The sequence below is a fragment of the Aspergillus wentii genome (genome assembly GCF_001890725.1).
Source record: "Aspergillus wentii DTO 134E9 unplaced genomic scaffold ASPWEscaffold_2, whole genome shotgun sequence".
In the NCBI taxonomy this organism is placed as follows: domain Eukaryota; kingdom Fungi; phylum Ascomycota; class Eurotiomycetes; order Eurotiales; family Aspergillaceae; genus Aspergillus; species Aspergillus wentii.
The window spans coordinates 4,489,528-4,502,666 of NW_024467833.1; the positions used below are offsets into that span (position 1 = coordinate 4,489,528).

General features: G+C 47.4%; 5 protein-coding genes across 5 annotated transcripts; 4 read left to right on the plus strand and 1 right to left on the minus strand.

Annotated features, from left to right (window-relative positions):
• Nucleotides 1–4,042: 4,042 nt before the first annotated feature.
• ASPWEDRAFT_37595 (NCBP3 domain-containing protein) lies at nt 4,043–5,831 on the plus strand. Its single transcript, XM_040834722.1, has 2 exons — nt 4,043–4,387; nt 4,454–5,831. Exons 1-2 carry the CDS (start codon nt 4,286–4,288, stop codon nt 5,714–5,716), a joined length of 1,365 nt encoding a protein of 454 aa, XP_040693430.1. The 5' UTR covers nt 4,043–4,285; the 3' UTR covers nt 5,717–5,831.
• A 178-nt stretch (nt 5,832–6,009) lies between these two features.
• ASPWEDRAFT_169581 (uncharacterized protein) lies at nt 6,010–7,540 on the plus strand (the record flags this gene model as incomplete). The annotated part of the gene is made up of 2 exons (XM_040830480.1): nt 6,010–6,271; nt 6,357–7,540. The coding sequence occupies 2 exons, from the start codon at nt 6,010–6,012 to the stop codon at nt 7,538–7,540; spliced, it is 1,446 nt and encodes a 481-aa protein (XP_040693431.1).
• Nucleotides 7,541–8,111: 571 nt separating this feature from the next.
• On the minus strand, nt 8,112–8,904 carry ASPWEDRAFT_181120 (60S ribosomal eL29 domain-containing protein). The gene is made up of 4 exons (XM_040831864.1): nt 8,663–8,904; nt 8,552–8,603; nt 8,255–8,357; nt 8,112–8,185 (listed from the first exon to the last, which is right to left on the minus strand). The coding sequence occupies exons 1-4, from the start codon at nt 8,727–8,729 to the stop codon at nt 8,150–8,152; spliced, it is 258 nt and encodes an 85-aa protein (XP_040693432.1). The 5' UTR covers nt 8,730–8,904; the 3' UTR covers nt 8,112–8,149.
• A 652-nt stretch (nt 8,905–9,556) lies between these two features.
• Nucleotides 9,557–10,950, plus strand: ASPWEDRAFT_151156 (F1F0 ATP synthase subunit delta). Its single transcript, XM_040829596.1, has 6 exons — nt 9,557–9,860; nt 9,935–9,957; nt 10,044–10,174; nt 10,290–10,378; nt 10,445–10,534; nt 10,601–10,950. The coding sequence occupies exons 1-6, from the start codon at nt 9,729–9,731 to the stop codon at nt 10,631–10,633; spliced, it is 498 nt and encodes a 165-aa protein (XP_040693433.1). The 5' UTR covers nt 9,557–9,728; the 3' UTR covers nt 10,634–10,950.
• A 783-nt stretch (nt 10,951–11,733) lies between these two features.
• On the plus strand, nt 11,734–12,638 carry ASPWEDRAFT_37598 (uncharacterized protein). The gene has a single exon (XM_040834723.1). It carries the CDS (start codon nt 11,775–11,777, stop codon nt 12,417–12,419), a length of 645 nt encoding a protein of 214 aa, XP_040693434.1. The 5' UTR covers nt 11,734–11,774; the 3' UTR covers nt 12,420–12,638.
• The last annotated feature ends 501 nt before the right edge of the window (nt 12,639–13,139 follow it).

Below are 13,139 nucleotides of genomic sequence, written 5' to 3' on the forward strand. Positions count from 1 at the left end.
AAAAAAACAGGTAGTGGGTGAGGGGGCTAGTTTCGCATGTGAAACGGCCGGTTTTCTGAGCTGTCCCATGGGCCCAAGGCTGGTTCCGTGGGTGAGGTGAGTGGGAGATACCCACTTACTGCGTTGCGTGTTGGGGGGTGTTTACGGTGAAAGATGTCGAATATTTGGGATTTTGGGCGGTGATACGGAGCTGGACTGGGCTGTACAACGGCTTAGATTCGATGAGGTGGATGGGTTGTGGATCGGGTAGAGCTGTCTGTATCAGATCCATTTTTGATCTTTCCTTGACAATACTAGAGAAGAAACAATAGTACAAAGAATAGTAGAGACTATGTAAAGTGTTAAATCAGACATTCTCATATCATGTACTCCAGACAATGTAGTCTACAGTTTGTTACCAACACTGAACTCCTTCTGCACGATTGCAGATCGATTCCAGCTCGAGCAGGACGTTGAGATCGTGCATTCTCGCACTCTGATTGGCTGTCGGCGGATCTCGGTGCCCGTCCACGGTGCTGATCATCTAGTCCGGTTTGGGACTAGGGTACCCTCCTTGCCGGTGTCCGATGGCCCAATCAGCGCATTTTAGGCTATTTGCAGGCTGATATTGGAATAATTGATCTGATCAGGAAGTGCGAGATCAGACATCGCAGGGTCATACAAGACTAACCGGATCAGGACTCATTCGGCGAGATTCAATGATTTCCCCGGGCCGTTTCGAGGGATTTGTCATGGGTTAGATTAGGTAGAGCTTTGATCCGGACGGCACCCGTCACTAGGGGCTTAGAGTTGTAAATCATCATCATAGCTTGACTAGTCGCTGAACTATTGATCCTAACACTTAGGAGTATTACTATTCAGACTCAGAGTGCCGGCAGCTACAGTAGGGAGAAACCACGTGGACCTGTCATTCTGACTTCGTACCTGTAGGTGCTGGATGTCATTGTCAGCTAAGCCCGTACAGCACAGCCGTTGCCAACCTTATCCGCCCTAACCCAACTGGGATTATGCCCTCTCTCTCTCCCCTGTCGATGATTTCGAATATTGGTATGGCTAATTTATAGTAGCTGCTAGATTCTTCGGGGTCGCCGATACCTATTCAGCTTCTTCAGCCCCAGCTTTTCTTCGTCACTGAGGTAATGTAATTCTAGACTCTGATTTGCATCTCGTATTCTGTAATAGGAAGTTCTCAGATAGTCGGATATTCCGATGTCCTCTCACACGATCAGATGACCTGGATGCCAAATACTTCCCTGTCTGTATTCGATATTTCGGTTTTTGTGGTCGGCTTTTGTATTATTTATCATTTATTTGTTATTATAATATCAAATAATATTAAATAATCCACTCATACAATGCATGCACTGTACATCATCTCGTCGCTGGGGTTGATTCCATTTCATTCCTGCCCAACATCACATCCATGCTTCTTGTCCATCCTGTCTCCCTGATTCCCATAATCTGTCTAATATGAGGCTGATGTGGATCTCGTTTTCGATCGGTACCCCTTCTGGAAGGACGTACTGAGCCCACTGTAGCACTATGTGTGTGGTAGGTCGTTGATGAGGTGATATTCACGTCGGACGCACGACGTCTAGGATGACCATATGCCTATTTGGGTGTGTATGTGTGTATGCTAGGGCTTGAATCCTTTGATGTAATGGAGTGTAGGACTGGTAATGACCTGTTTCTCGTAACGTTTGGTGTTGGTGTAGCAGGTTTTGCTGTGTATGGGTGTATACAAATTGCTTACTGTCGGCTGATATGGTCGGTTTCACCTGTAGAACTGCTTGCGTGGTCTTGGATGTGGTGATTTGTAAGTGTAGTGTAGATGGAGTATTGGTGCTGTCGAATCATAAGAAGCTTCTCTTCCCAAACAAACCTATGCTTTGGGTGGTGTCATACTCAAACCATCATACAATTCCCGACTGAACAATGTGGATTTTCGATGTTGATAGTAGCAGCATGTCAACATCGAAGCCTGCGCTGCTGGAACCCAAGCCATACTGGTATATTAGTATGCACTGCCAGTTAATTGCAGATGCCCTCACTCGACTGGATTGAGCTGACTTCCCAATAATCAACTATCGTCGCTTTGTGCGTATGTGCTTTGAGAGTATAGAAGCTCAAACATCACGAGTACGCCCAAGGCAGGTTGTATTAAGCAATGAAACCGTTATATGTCTGAAGTCGGTTGTTGTCGACACGAGGGAGATCGATCGCATTGCATCGATAACTCGTGCGTTATGCAAGAGATCGTGGTAGACTTCTGCCCACGAGGACAGCTGTAAATGCATCATATCATGCATCAATTATCGATCGGGTTAATATGCAGGACATTCAATACTGGATTTTTGTTAATAGTTCAGATTCGGATTCAGATATCACTATTCATATTCATCAGAAGTAACTTAGCAAGCAACGAGCGATTATTTACATCGACATATCATTCGGTATCTTGAAGTAGCTTTGAAGAGCCGTTCCACCTCATCAAACGTTGTCAAAGCATCCCGAAAGGTTGCTCGCCATTGTTTTCTATGTTCCCCGATCCCGTGTGTTAGAAAGAATCCGAAGAAGAGCTTTCGTCCCCGGCAAGGGCGTCTGGATCGACAGCCAAAGATACCTTCGCGCGACGGTTCTGGAAGTCGTCAAGGTTCAGAGGCCCCAGCATGCCGGTGTTGTTGATTTCCTCAAAAGTCTGATCGAGATCCTTGCAGCTTCGGACGATCTGCGTATTCAAAGCAATCAAGAAGAAACATTATATCGCGACTTGATGCGAGAGTCGTCGAAACTTCATTGGCTTGATTAGACTTTCCAACGAAACAACCCCCTTGCGCAAAGGTGCTTGAAAATATCCCAAACAGCTGACATCTGTCGACCCCGCTAGTAGAGAATTCGGAGTGCCTGATCATAGTTTGGGGTTTGAAGGTTGAACAAGTGACCCATGACATCAGTGTCATGGAAATGCTCCATTTCTTGGTCACACCGACTTGCGGCAGCGGTGATCAATTCTATGGCCTCATTTTTGGCTGCAGAGGGCGCATTTGTCGAAGTGATTTTGAAGATGCTTGTGGGAGTGCCATTCAGACTCGGCCACTCCATTCTCTGTCGTCGGCTGATGATTTCGGCCTGTTCTGTCGGTTAAGACATTTCAGACGATCTATTTGAGTCAGCAGGATTCTGGTATATTTGCCTACAAAGACCCAACAGGATAGAATTGAGCAGACGGCGTGAAGATCGAGGCAAATAGACTCGTGTAGAAATGTATCATTGTCATCCTGCCATCATACTCACCTAGGCTACCACTGCAGCCTGTTCGTATCTTCCACAGAACAGGTCCTTAGAGATGCTGGGAGCTACTAGATTTGTCTGGAGTTTGCTGACTGGATCTGACATTCTGCGTCAGCACCTCTTATCCTGTGCCAATGAAGCTTGCCAAGTCGCCAGAAAAGATCGTGGATTTAGAAACAGCCGGGCCCGATCATTAAAATTGAGGCATCAACTGGCACAATATAAGAATTGGGTGCATGACTGCATAGCTCTGCTGGCCAAGTACTGCAGTCTGCAGGGTCCGTTTCGATATACACTGTTGAACGGTTCGTGTATCAAATTGCAGTGCAGAGCTGGCATTTGTTCGTAGTCACCGTAATCTCGTAGTTTTACTCGGATGGCTGGTCGTCCGCCTTGTCCAGAGGAAATGTGAGCTGGTACGCAGTTAATCATGGGCGGATGCCTCATTATTTGAATCCGGTGCCAAACGAGCAGATTTTGTCATTGTTGTTCATGATTCCGCGGCTTCATTTATTTCACCTGCAGATTGCTTTCATCCTCACTTCTAGTCTCACATCTAAGACCAGAGTGACTGGATACCAAACTGGGTCAGTCTCACTGGGCTCTAGCATGAAGCATACTGGATGAGGTGAGAGTGGGTTCTCAAGTCTGCCTCGCTGATTTTGAGGAAGTAGGGAGAGCACACAGAGTGAGCGTGCATCCTTAATTATTCGACTCCACCACCTCAGTGAAAGAGACGATGAAGAAGAGTTGAATATTCAAGAGTCATCGGGCGGTGGCAGTGAAGTCACTCTGCAGCGAGACCGACGCTTTTCCTAATCGGGCCGGCAGTAACGTTAGGCCGGAGAAGCTTCATATCGCAGTCACAATTCCGTCTCTTGACAACCTCACCTCTGACCTCTGTCTCATTTATAAAGCATCTTTCCTATCTATCGATTCTTTCTCTACTCCCCTATCTCCCATTGCAATACCCAAGACCTTCCCTCCCCCCATCATGGAGGTCGCTCCCCAACCCTCCGGTGCCATGGACGCCTCCATGGACATCGATATGGACCTGGACCTAGGCCCCCTTCCCGAACCAGAGCCAATTGAAGCCGTGAGTGTCGAAGATACCATAACCAAATTTGCTCTCACTTTCTCTAACACCCTTCGGCTTGCCCAGGAGCCCGCGACAACAGCTTATCCCCAGGACGGCACAGTTGACCACCTTGCTGAAGAGGCGCAGTACGAAAAAGTCCATATCAGAGGCGTCGACGAACTTACTACAGATAACATTAAACAATTCGCCACCAGCCACTTCTCCCTTGAAGCCCCCTCCCGTATCGAATGGATCGATGATACGTCCGCAAATATCGTCTACTCTTCACCAGAAGTCGGTCTACAAGCGCTGTCAGCTTTGACACAAATCAGCGAAGAAGAAGACATGTCTGCGCTGCCGTCTTTTCGTCTACGGTCGGCCAAACTTCTCTCTACCCATCCTGACTCCGTTTTGCAGGTGAGGTCGGCTGTGAAGACAGACCGGAAAAAAGCTCGTGCACACGAAGCGAGTAGATTTTACCTAATGCACCCCGAACACGATCCCCGAGAGCGGCTGCGACGAGAACTCGCCGTTGGAAGACGTCAGGGAGGAGACAATGATGGTGATTACACACGAAGACGTTTTGATGGACGGGAGCTCCGACGGCGGAAGGATCGTGATGAGGATCAAGGAATCAGTGCCGACATGTACGATGACTCGAACACTGGCTATTCTGACGCAGACCGAGGTCGCGATGGAGGGCGCCGCGGGCGGAGCGAGTTGTTTCCAGATGAAGGACGCTCTGGAGGTCGCCTCCGCAATCGCAGTGCGTCCCCAGGAAGGGATACTTTGGGTGAGAGCGGACGATACGAAGATACTCGGCATGACTCGCATAGGCGATTCAGAGAGCGATCGCCTCGTCGCAACAGAGCCAAGGAGCTTTTCCCATCCAAGTCGGGCGGCGAAGGCGATTCGAGCACACGGGAACTATTCCCCAATAAGCCTACCTCGAGTTTTCTCAAAAAGGAACTTTTTCCCAGCAAAGTTAGCAACCACCGTCGATCCGATGCAATCGATACACACAATGACCCTGCGGATCTTTTGAAAAGGTCCGTTGGTGACAGCGAAAGTCATGCACAGCGCAACAAAAATGTTGAGCTATTCCCATCGTCCAACAGAAGCGGTGTCAATATTCGGGGGTCAGCTGGACACAGTGGCCAGGACCAAGGATTTGCTATTCGGGGAGCCTCAGGTGGCATGTCAATCAAGGGAAGGGGGTCATCTGTTCGAGAGCTCTTCCCATCCAAATTCGGCGCGAACCCAGGCAATGCAGGCAAGGAGCTGTTCTCTGAAAAGATCGAAGGACGGGGAGGACCACGACGCAGGGCGGAGGACATGTTCAGTTGAGAATTTATATCGAAGCATTTACTGTATAACAATAACGACTTTGACATCGCCTTGAAAAATTGATAAATAGAGGGAGCAGTAACACGATGGACCGATATCCAATTTAATGCCAATAATGAATTTCTTTCTTTTGCTTAATTTATGAACCCCACAAAAGTCATCATCACGTAGTGTTATGATTCAACTGCGAAACTTCCCGTGAGGGGATTTGGTTGGCTTATCAGATCGACTTCAAACCATCAACTTCATCTTTGCTCAAGGCAAGGAATACTACCAAGCATATCAACATCAACATGACAACAGCCCAATCTACCCTATTAGCCAGCACCCTCGTGGCTCGCTTTCTGCGGTCAAATAACTTCACGCAGACCCTCGACGCCTTCATCCGCGAAGCGGGACTTCCAGCGGACGCGGGGCAACAGAGTGCAAAGGGCAACGGCCCCAACAGCTGGACCATCGAGGGGGTGCTAGAGGAGAAGAAGACATTCGATAAGAGTGTTAATTTCGAGAGGTACGGAGAGGATGAGAAGGAGAAGGGGATTTGGAGTGTTCCAGGTGAGTTTTTTGATATTTCTACTGTTTGGCAGATTCTTCGTCCACCAACTGTTTTCATAAACAAACCTCATCTAAGTCATATCAGCACCATCAAAACCAACAATAATCCGAACACCCACATCTTCAAACCTCCTAGCTGCATCTGTCGAGTCCTGGCAGAAACCCGGCGATGAAGATAACAGCCAAGACGCATCACCATATCTAGTAGCCACTGGGGCTGATCGACAAATGCATCTATTCAAGACAGCAGAAGGGAACAGCTCTGTTACTTCATTCAATGGTCTTTCCGACTCGCCTATTCTATCTTATGCTTCTGCCCGAAATGGCAGATACGTTTTCATGACCAACATGTCTGGTCAACTTCTTCTCCAGCGGGGAAAGGAGATTATAGATCGCAGAAAGGATCATGCGAAGTATGCGGTTAAGGTTTCTGTGTACGAAGATGGACATACAGGAACTATTTGGATTGCTACTGCTGGTTGGGACTCGAAAATCTTCATTTATCGAGTGAATATTCCGGATGAGGCAGAGGATCCAGCAGTCCTGCTCGGTGAGCCTGCTGCGTATATCAACCTGACGACAAACCCGGAATGCATGCTGTTCGTTCGAAACGCTGACTCCGGCGAGCTGACTCTGCTCGCCTCACGACGTGACTCGACCTATCTTTACTACTACCAGATCGACTCGGCGGCTACCACTCCTACTACACCAACCGAGAGCAAACTACTAGGAAAGCAGAACCTCGCACCACACTCCAATGCCTGGGTTGCGTTCTCCCCCTCTTCATTCGCGCTCAGCCCCCACGACCCCGGGCTTCTTGCCGTGGCTTTGTCAACACTCCCACACATGAAAGTGATGATCGTGCGCCTTCTCTTCCCAACGGAAAGTGTGGATGGAGAAGTCCCTGCAGAGCCAGCAACGCAGGCCGCCCAGGCTCTGGCTACTCTGTCTCTACAGAACCGCGAAGACGCGGCTATTTTGATCCAGGCGAATACGTTTGCTTCGCAGACAGCTTACTCGACACCGCAAGTGGCGTGGCGACCTGATGGATCGGGTGTTTGGGTGAATGGAGATGATGGTGTTATTCGAGGGATAGAGGCCAAGACGGGCAAGGTTGTTGTCATGTTGAAAGAAGGTCATGACTATGGGTGTAAAGTAAGAACTATCTGGGCTGGTTCGGTTGATGTCTCTCGAGATGGGGAGACGGTCAAGGAGGAATGGATTGTTAGTGGTGGTTTCGATAAGAAGCTTATTGTTTGGAAAAGATGATGATAGGCTATGCAAGTTGAAGATCACTAGGAAGGAATGCAGGAAGATAATCAAGAATCATATTCAGACTATATACTCTACGAGGATATGTAGCACCCCGACCATTCACCCCGTCACCACGAAAAAGGAACGAGAGGTGTTTGGTTTAGGAGGGCTTGGGATTTGTTATCGGCACGTTAAGAAAAAATCCTTCAGCAAGCGCGCATGAGAAATGGCACGAAGCTGTACACACATATGCCTGAGTGTTTGGGGGAAGACCTATAAGGGAAAAGAAAAGAGTCGAACTGGTTTCCGAATTCAACATTGGGCAACCGGAAAACCATATCATGTCGATCTCTTTTCGTAACAAATCGAGCGTCTGGGAAATGCGGGGAGAGAGTCCAAAGTCGTGGGATGCGATTCTACCTGGTTGTACAGGTGCAGAAGAAGAAAAAATTGGAGTATGCTTCAGCTATCTCCGTAAAGTACGCCGTGCAACCGAATTAAGGCTCTTTATTGGAAAACTTCGGAAACTGTCGCGCGCAACCAGCCAGGCTATTCGACATGCCGTTTTGTCATCGCACGTTAAAATCACCAACTTAAATCGCTCTCATTTTTTGTTTCTATAATTTATGCGACCTCACGCTTGCCCTCCTTTCTCTCCTTCTGTAGAGAAGTTAGCCCACCGAAACTTATCAGGGGATATTTGTCGATTGTCCAGGAGTATCAACGTACCAGAGCCTTGGCGGTACCGTGAAGAGCGTGTCTGTGGTTGCGACGGAACTTGGCGTCGACACCGCGGAGGGAGGGGTAACGGTGAGTCTTAGGCTTCTTGATACTGTTCGTTGGAAAGTGGTATCAGCGTTGTGTCCTTCATGTGATTGTCCTGTGTAAGAGAGAGCTTGTTGCACTGAGGGGGCAATCTAAGGCTATCGAAGCCATCTCGAATAATGTTCAAACCCCCACAATGCAACATCCTCGTCTCTAACAAAATTTCATCGAATAACTGTAGAAAGATTTCCTGGTACGCACCCGTTACGGTGAGCCTTCTGGCTGTTGTGGTGCTGGGACGCGTTCTTGGACTCTGTTCAAGTGAAAAAGGTCAGGTCAGCGATTCTGTAGCAAAAAAAGCATTTTGTCGACCAAACGAAGCAATATTGCAATATTGCAGAGGTCGAATAATCTGGGGGAACAAGCACGTACTCGCCATCTTGTCGGTATTTGTCGCAACGGAGGTGGTTGACGATGGGTTGGCGGATGAAGTTGTAGAAGGCCAGAGTCCAAAGCAGGTTCGGACTAGGGCTCCCGGACGAGGATTTGTGTGGGATTTCGCTTACCGCACGGCGGCTAGCGTCCGAGGGCCGGTGCTGTAGTATCGACGGACGCGACAGCGGTTATGATGTCGTCTATTCTGGTTTTTATTATTATTTAAGGCATACATCTATATGAGATAATTAATATTTGCTATATCCTACATTCATACCTATTATTATCTTGTTCTTCAACATATTTTGTATGGGTTGAAAGTGAGAAATACTTCAAGTCCCGTGACATGCTGACTAACATCTACATGATGTCCGTTATTCTTCGTCTTTTCAGTCCCACTGTTTTTGGTCCGTCAAATCAAATACAATCAAATGATATTAGGTCTAGCAAGATTGTATCAATATCATTATTATTCTGGGGAATAATCAAAGTGCAGTGGTGGCTTGTCGTTGGTACTCGGTGAAGACTCAACGTACTCACGTGATATAAAGTATGGATTTGACAGTAATAAGACATCGTGCCAACTGCTACGTGGGTATCTCGATAATTAAGCTGCTATACTTCCATAATTTCTAGTAAATTGTCTACTGGCACTGATATGGTTGCATTTTGGCTGCAATTCAACGCTGCCGGAAACGGTTAATGACTGGAGATTTTGTAGTACACAACTTTGATTAATTTAATTTAAAATTTTTTCTTTTTCATAGAAACCAGGTACTTATAAGCTGATAAATATTAATTATCCATATGCTAATTGAAATGCGTGTTATTCGTGTTGCATATGGTATGTTGACAACGTTGTTGAAGCCGACGTCCGAGCAATGTCCACACGTGACCGGGAAGAGCCGCTAGGGAACAACCGGCATCCGACTTCGACCTTTGCAACTCAACCCAGGTTCAAGAGGGATATCATCACCACCCTTTCCCGTCCGTCCATTGCAAGATGAGCTCTCTTCGCTTTGCTCGCTCTGCCTTCAGGGCTCGTCCCTCCGCCTTCAGCGCTCCTTTCCAGCGCAGAGGTTACGCTGAGGCTGTGTCGGACAAGATCAAGCTCTCCTTGACCCTTCCTCACCAGGTACGGCTTTGGACTCACCGCGTCTCCCCTGCGAATGGCTAAAGTATTTGTACTAATAAAACAATGATATATAGACCATCTTCAAGTCCGCCGGCGTGTATGTGGCTTTTGCCCTTCCTGTTTAACCAGCACCCGGGTGCCGGTCGCCAACGTGAACATACTGACAAGTCTCCCCGATCACAGTGTCCAGGTCAACATTCCCGCCGCCTCCGGAGAGATGGGTGTCCTCGCCAACCACGTTCCCTCCATTGAGCAGCTCAAGCCCGGTCTCGTCGAGGTCGTCGAGGAGGGTAACGCCAGCAAGCAGTTCTTCCGTACGTCCGAACACCTTCGTTGAACTTTGCGCCAGCAAGCCACATATTGGCTTCGAGCGAACAATTGCACATACTCTATAGTTGAAAATAGGACTAACATACCGTGTCTTTATAGTCTCCGGTGGATTTGCTGTTGTCCAGCCCGACTCCCAGCTGAGCATCAACGCCGTCGAGGCGTTCCCCCTTGAGGACTTCAGCTCTGAGGTAGGTCTTGCATCGTGGCTTTAATATGTTTATAGCCAAATACTGATCGATTCTTTTCCAATTCAGGCCGTCAAGTCTCAGATCGCTGAGGCCCAGAAGATCGCCGGTGGCAGCGGCAGCGAGCAGGATATTGCTGAGGCCAAGATTGAGCTTGAGGTATGATATCCCTGGACTATGAAACTACCAAGCCCTTTTGTGGTTACAGACTAATGTTATGAATAGGTGCTGGAGAGCCTGCAGGCCGTCCTTAAATAGATTCTTGATGTACATATCCGCTCGTGATTTCAATCTGAACTTGTAGAATTATAGCAATTCTCGGGAGAGACCTTTTGATGAATTTGATACTGTCTAACTATGTCGTTTCCTTCTCGCACAGCGAGGTTTCCTAGCCAGGACTGTCCCTGTCCTTGTGATCCCCGGTCACACCTTCCTGAAACACAGATATCTTGTTGGGTCACACGGGACTATCTAATCCCATCTTGTGGTTCTTTGTTTTCTTTTGCGAATTTCTGTTGACCAATGCCATGAAGACCTAATACTCACCTGCTGCATGAATATAGCTTCTTTGACTGAAACTTTATAGAACTCCATCTAATCAACACTCGAATTGACAATGTCACTCGAATCACCTTCCCACGGTCCCTTCCAATCTTTTAGCCCAAGGCTTACACTGAAGGGGCTCCCCCAAGAACTCAACCTATTTCCCGAAGGGATTCAATCTTCTGCGCCAGAAAGTCCTTTGGTTGAAGACACGCAACACAACAGTTCCGATGAGACTTTCGGCCCCCAGGTTCTCACACAAGATCGTAACAGACCACCTGCTTTTTGCGTTCGACATTCAATCCCCACGCTTCACTCAAATGCCTCTCTTGATAGGTACCATACCTATGCTGGCTCCGTTGGACCTACAAACCCCCATAATACACCGGTATACAGTGAAAGTACGAGCGATTCCTCCGAGATAGACACGTGCGACGAAAGATATGATGCCTTGAAACCGGGCGCAGAAAATATCACACTTGGTTTCAAAGATGAGTCGGAACAAGGCTATGCTGCTTACATCGCCAATGACAGCGAAAAAGTACAGCGGCAGCACAAGCCATCGATTCCCACTGACACTGGATTGAGGGTGCGCAGTCCATCGGAGAATGTGCCACATACCCCAAATACTAGCTCACCAAAGAGTCGAGATGAAACGACCACTCCGCCTGGGGATCCGTCCCCGAGATTTGTTAGCCCACCTCGTATTCGATTCATCGGCCCTCGTGCAGTTGGACAGAAGCTGGAATACAACCTTGCAGATCGGCAAAACGCGCTCAGGGAGAAGTCAAAACCTGTTCGTCGATACCACCCTCAACGAACGTTGCTAAATCGAACTTCAGAGAGAACGTATCACATGCCAATTGATGATTCGGATAAGCCATTTCCAGCTCCCATCCCAACCATTCATAACCTACCTCTCCGTCCAAGGAATCAATCGCAGAAGTTGATCGATTCAGACACTGGCCCTCAAGACTTGAACAATAGCTTACCAACCGGCGACTCCAAACAGAAAACGAATCTCAAACATGTCAAGGGCCTCATTTTGTTTCTTCCCAATAAAATTTTCATGTGGAAGAAGCTGAAGGAATTCGCTGTCCTAAGTTTCTCTCTGCACGAATCGCAGTCTTCGATGCACTCTTCGCCTTCGGGATACAAATCGTATGAGATCCACGTCCGGATGAGCTGGTCGATTACCTCGATTGAATACTTGCAGACGAACTCGAACAAACAGGTACCTAAACCCAAACAAACAGCACCCGTAAAAAGTGCCCCAGTTCCGGTTCTGCTGCAAGTGAATCTCATCATCCCAGCACTCCTTCTGCGCATCATCCGGTTCATCGATACGGCCATTCGAAGTTCGGTGTTTCCAACGATTTGGTCAACAACAAAAGGTTTTGTGAACGCTATCGTGTCGTTTATTATAGTAGCTGTCCTTTGGCTACTGAACGGACTTCGTGCTAATTCTGCCTACATGGAGTCGGGTCTGGGTGGTCATTGATGGAACGATGGAATCATACGGAGTACCCATACAACAAATGCCAATTTGCATGGTATAATACATGAAAAGAACAGATGGGAAAACAAGTTTATGCTACTTGACTGGTGCCCTTTTATATGGCCCTTGGAGCAGATGAGATGTTTTCGATTATTATTGCTTGGGCTGATTAAAGTCCAGGCATCGTATCAGAAATAATGAGGCCGAAGGTTTATAAAAGAGACGTTTTATGTTATTTTTCAATTGACATAATTTCTACATATGATACTTTGTTGCACTACAGTTGTAGAGCCAGAATTTAATCAGTTCTGAAGGCTTTCGACGTGTGGCTAGATACATATCCATTTTATGTCCATCCAAGACCAAGGAAGTAATTGACAAAAGGCATATGGCAAATAATACATGAACTGCATGAAAAAAAGAATTTACTGACAACCAAAGGGGGTAAAAAACATACAATCCGCCTCGAAAAAAACAAAGATGTAAATTGCAAACAAACCGAGATCATCAAGAATGGAAAAGACGAGAAGAAAAAAACGCCATTCGTTAGAGAAGTTAGCCATCCCAATAAATCGCATTTCTCGTTCATTCTTTTCCTGTCCGTTGCATCCGTGTCGAACCATAATCCATAGCTATTATCATCATCAGGTGATCATGGGAAAAGCTGATATACTGTGCATATTGCTGAGTTGCGTAGATGGCGAAGAAGGGGAAGGGGAAGAG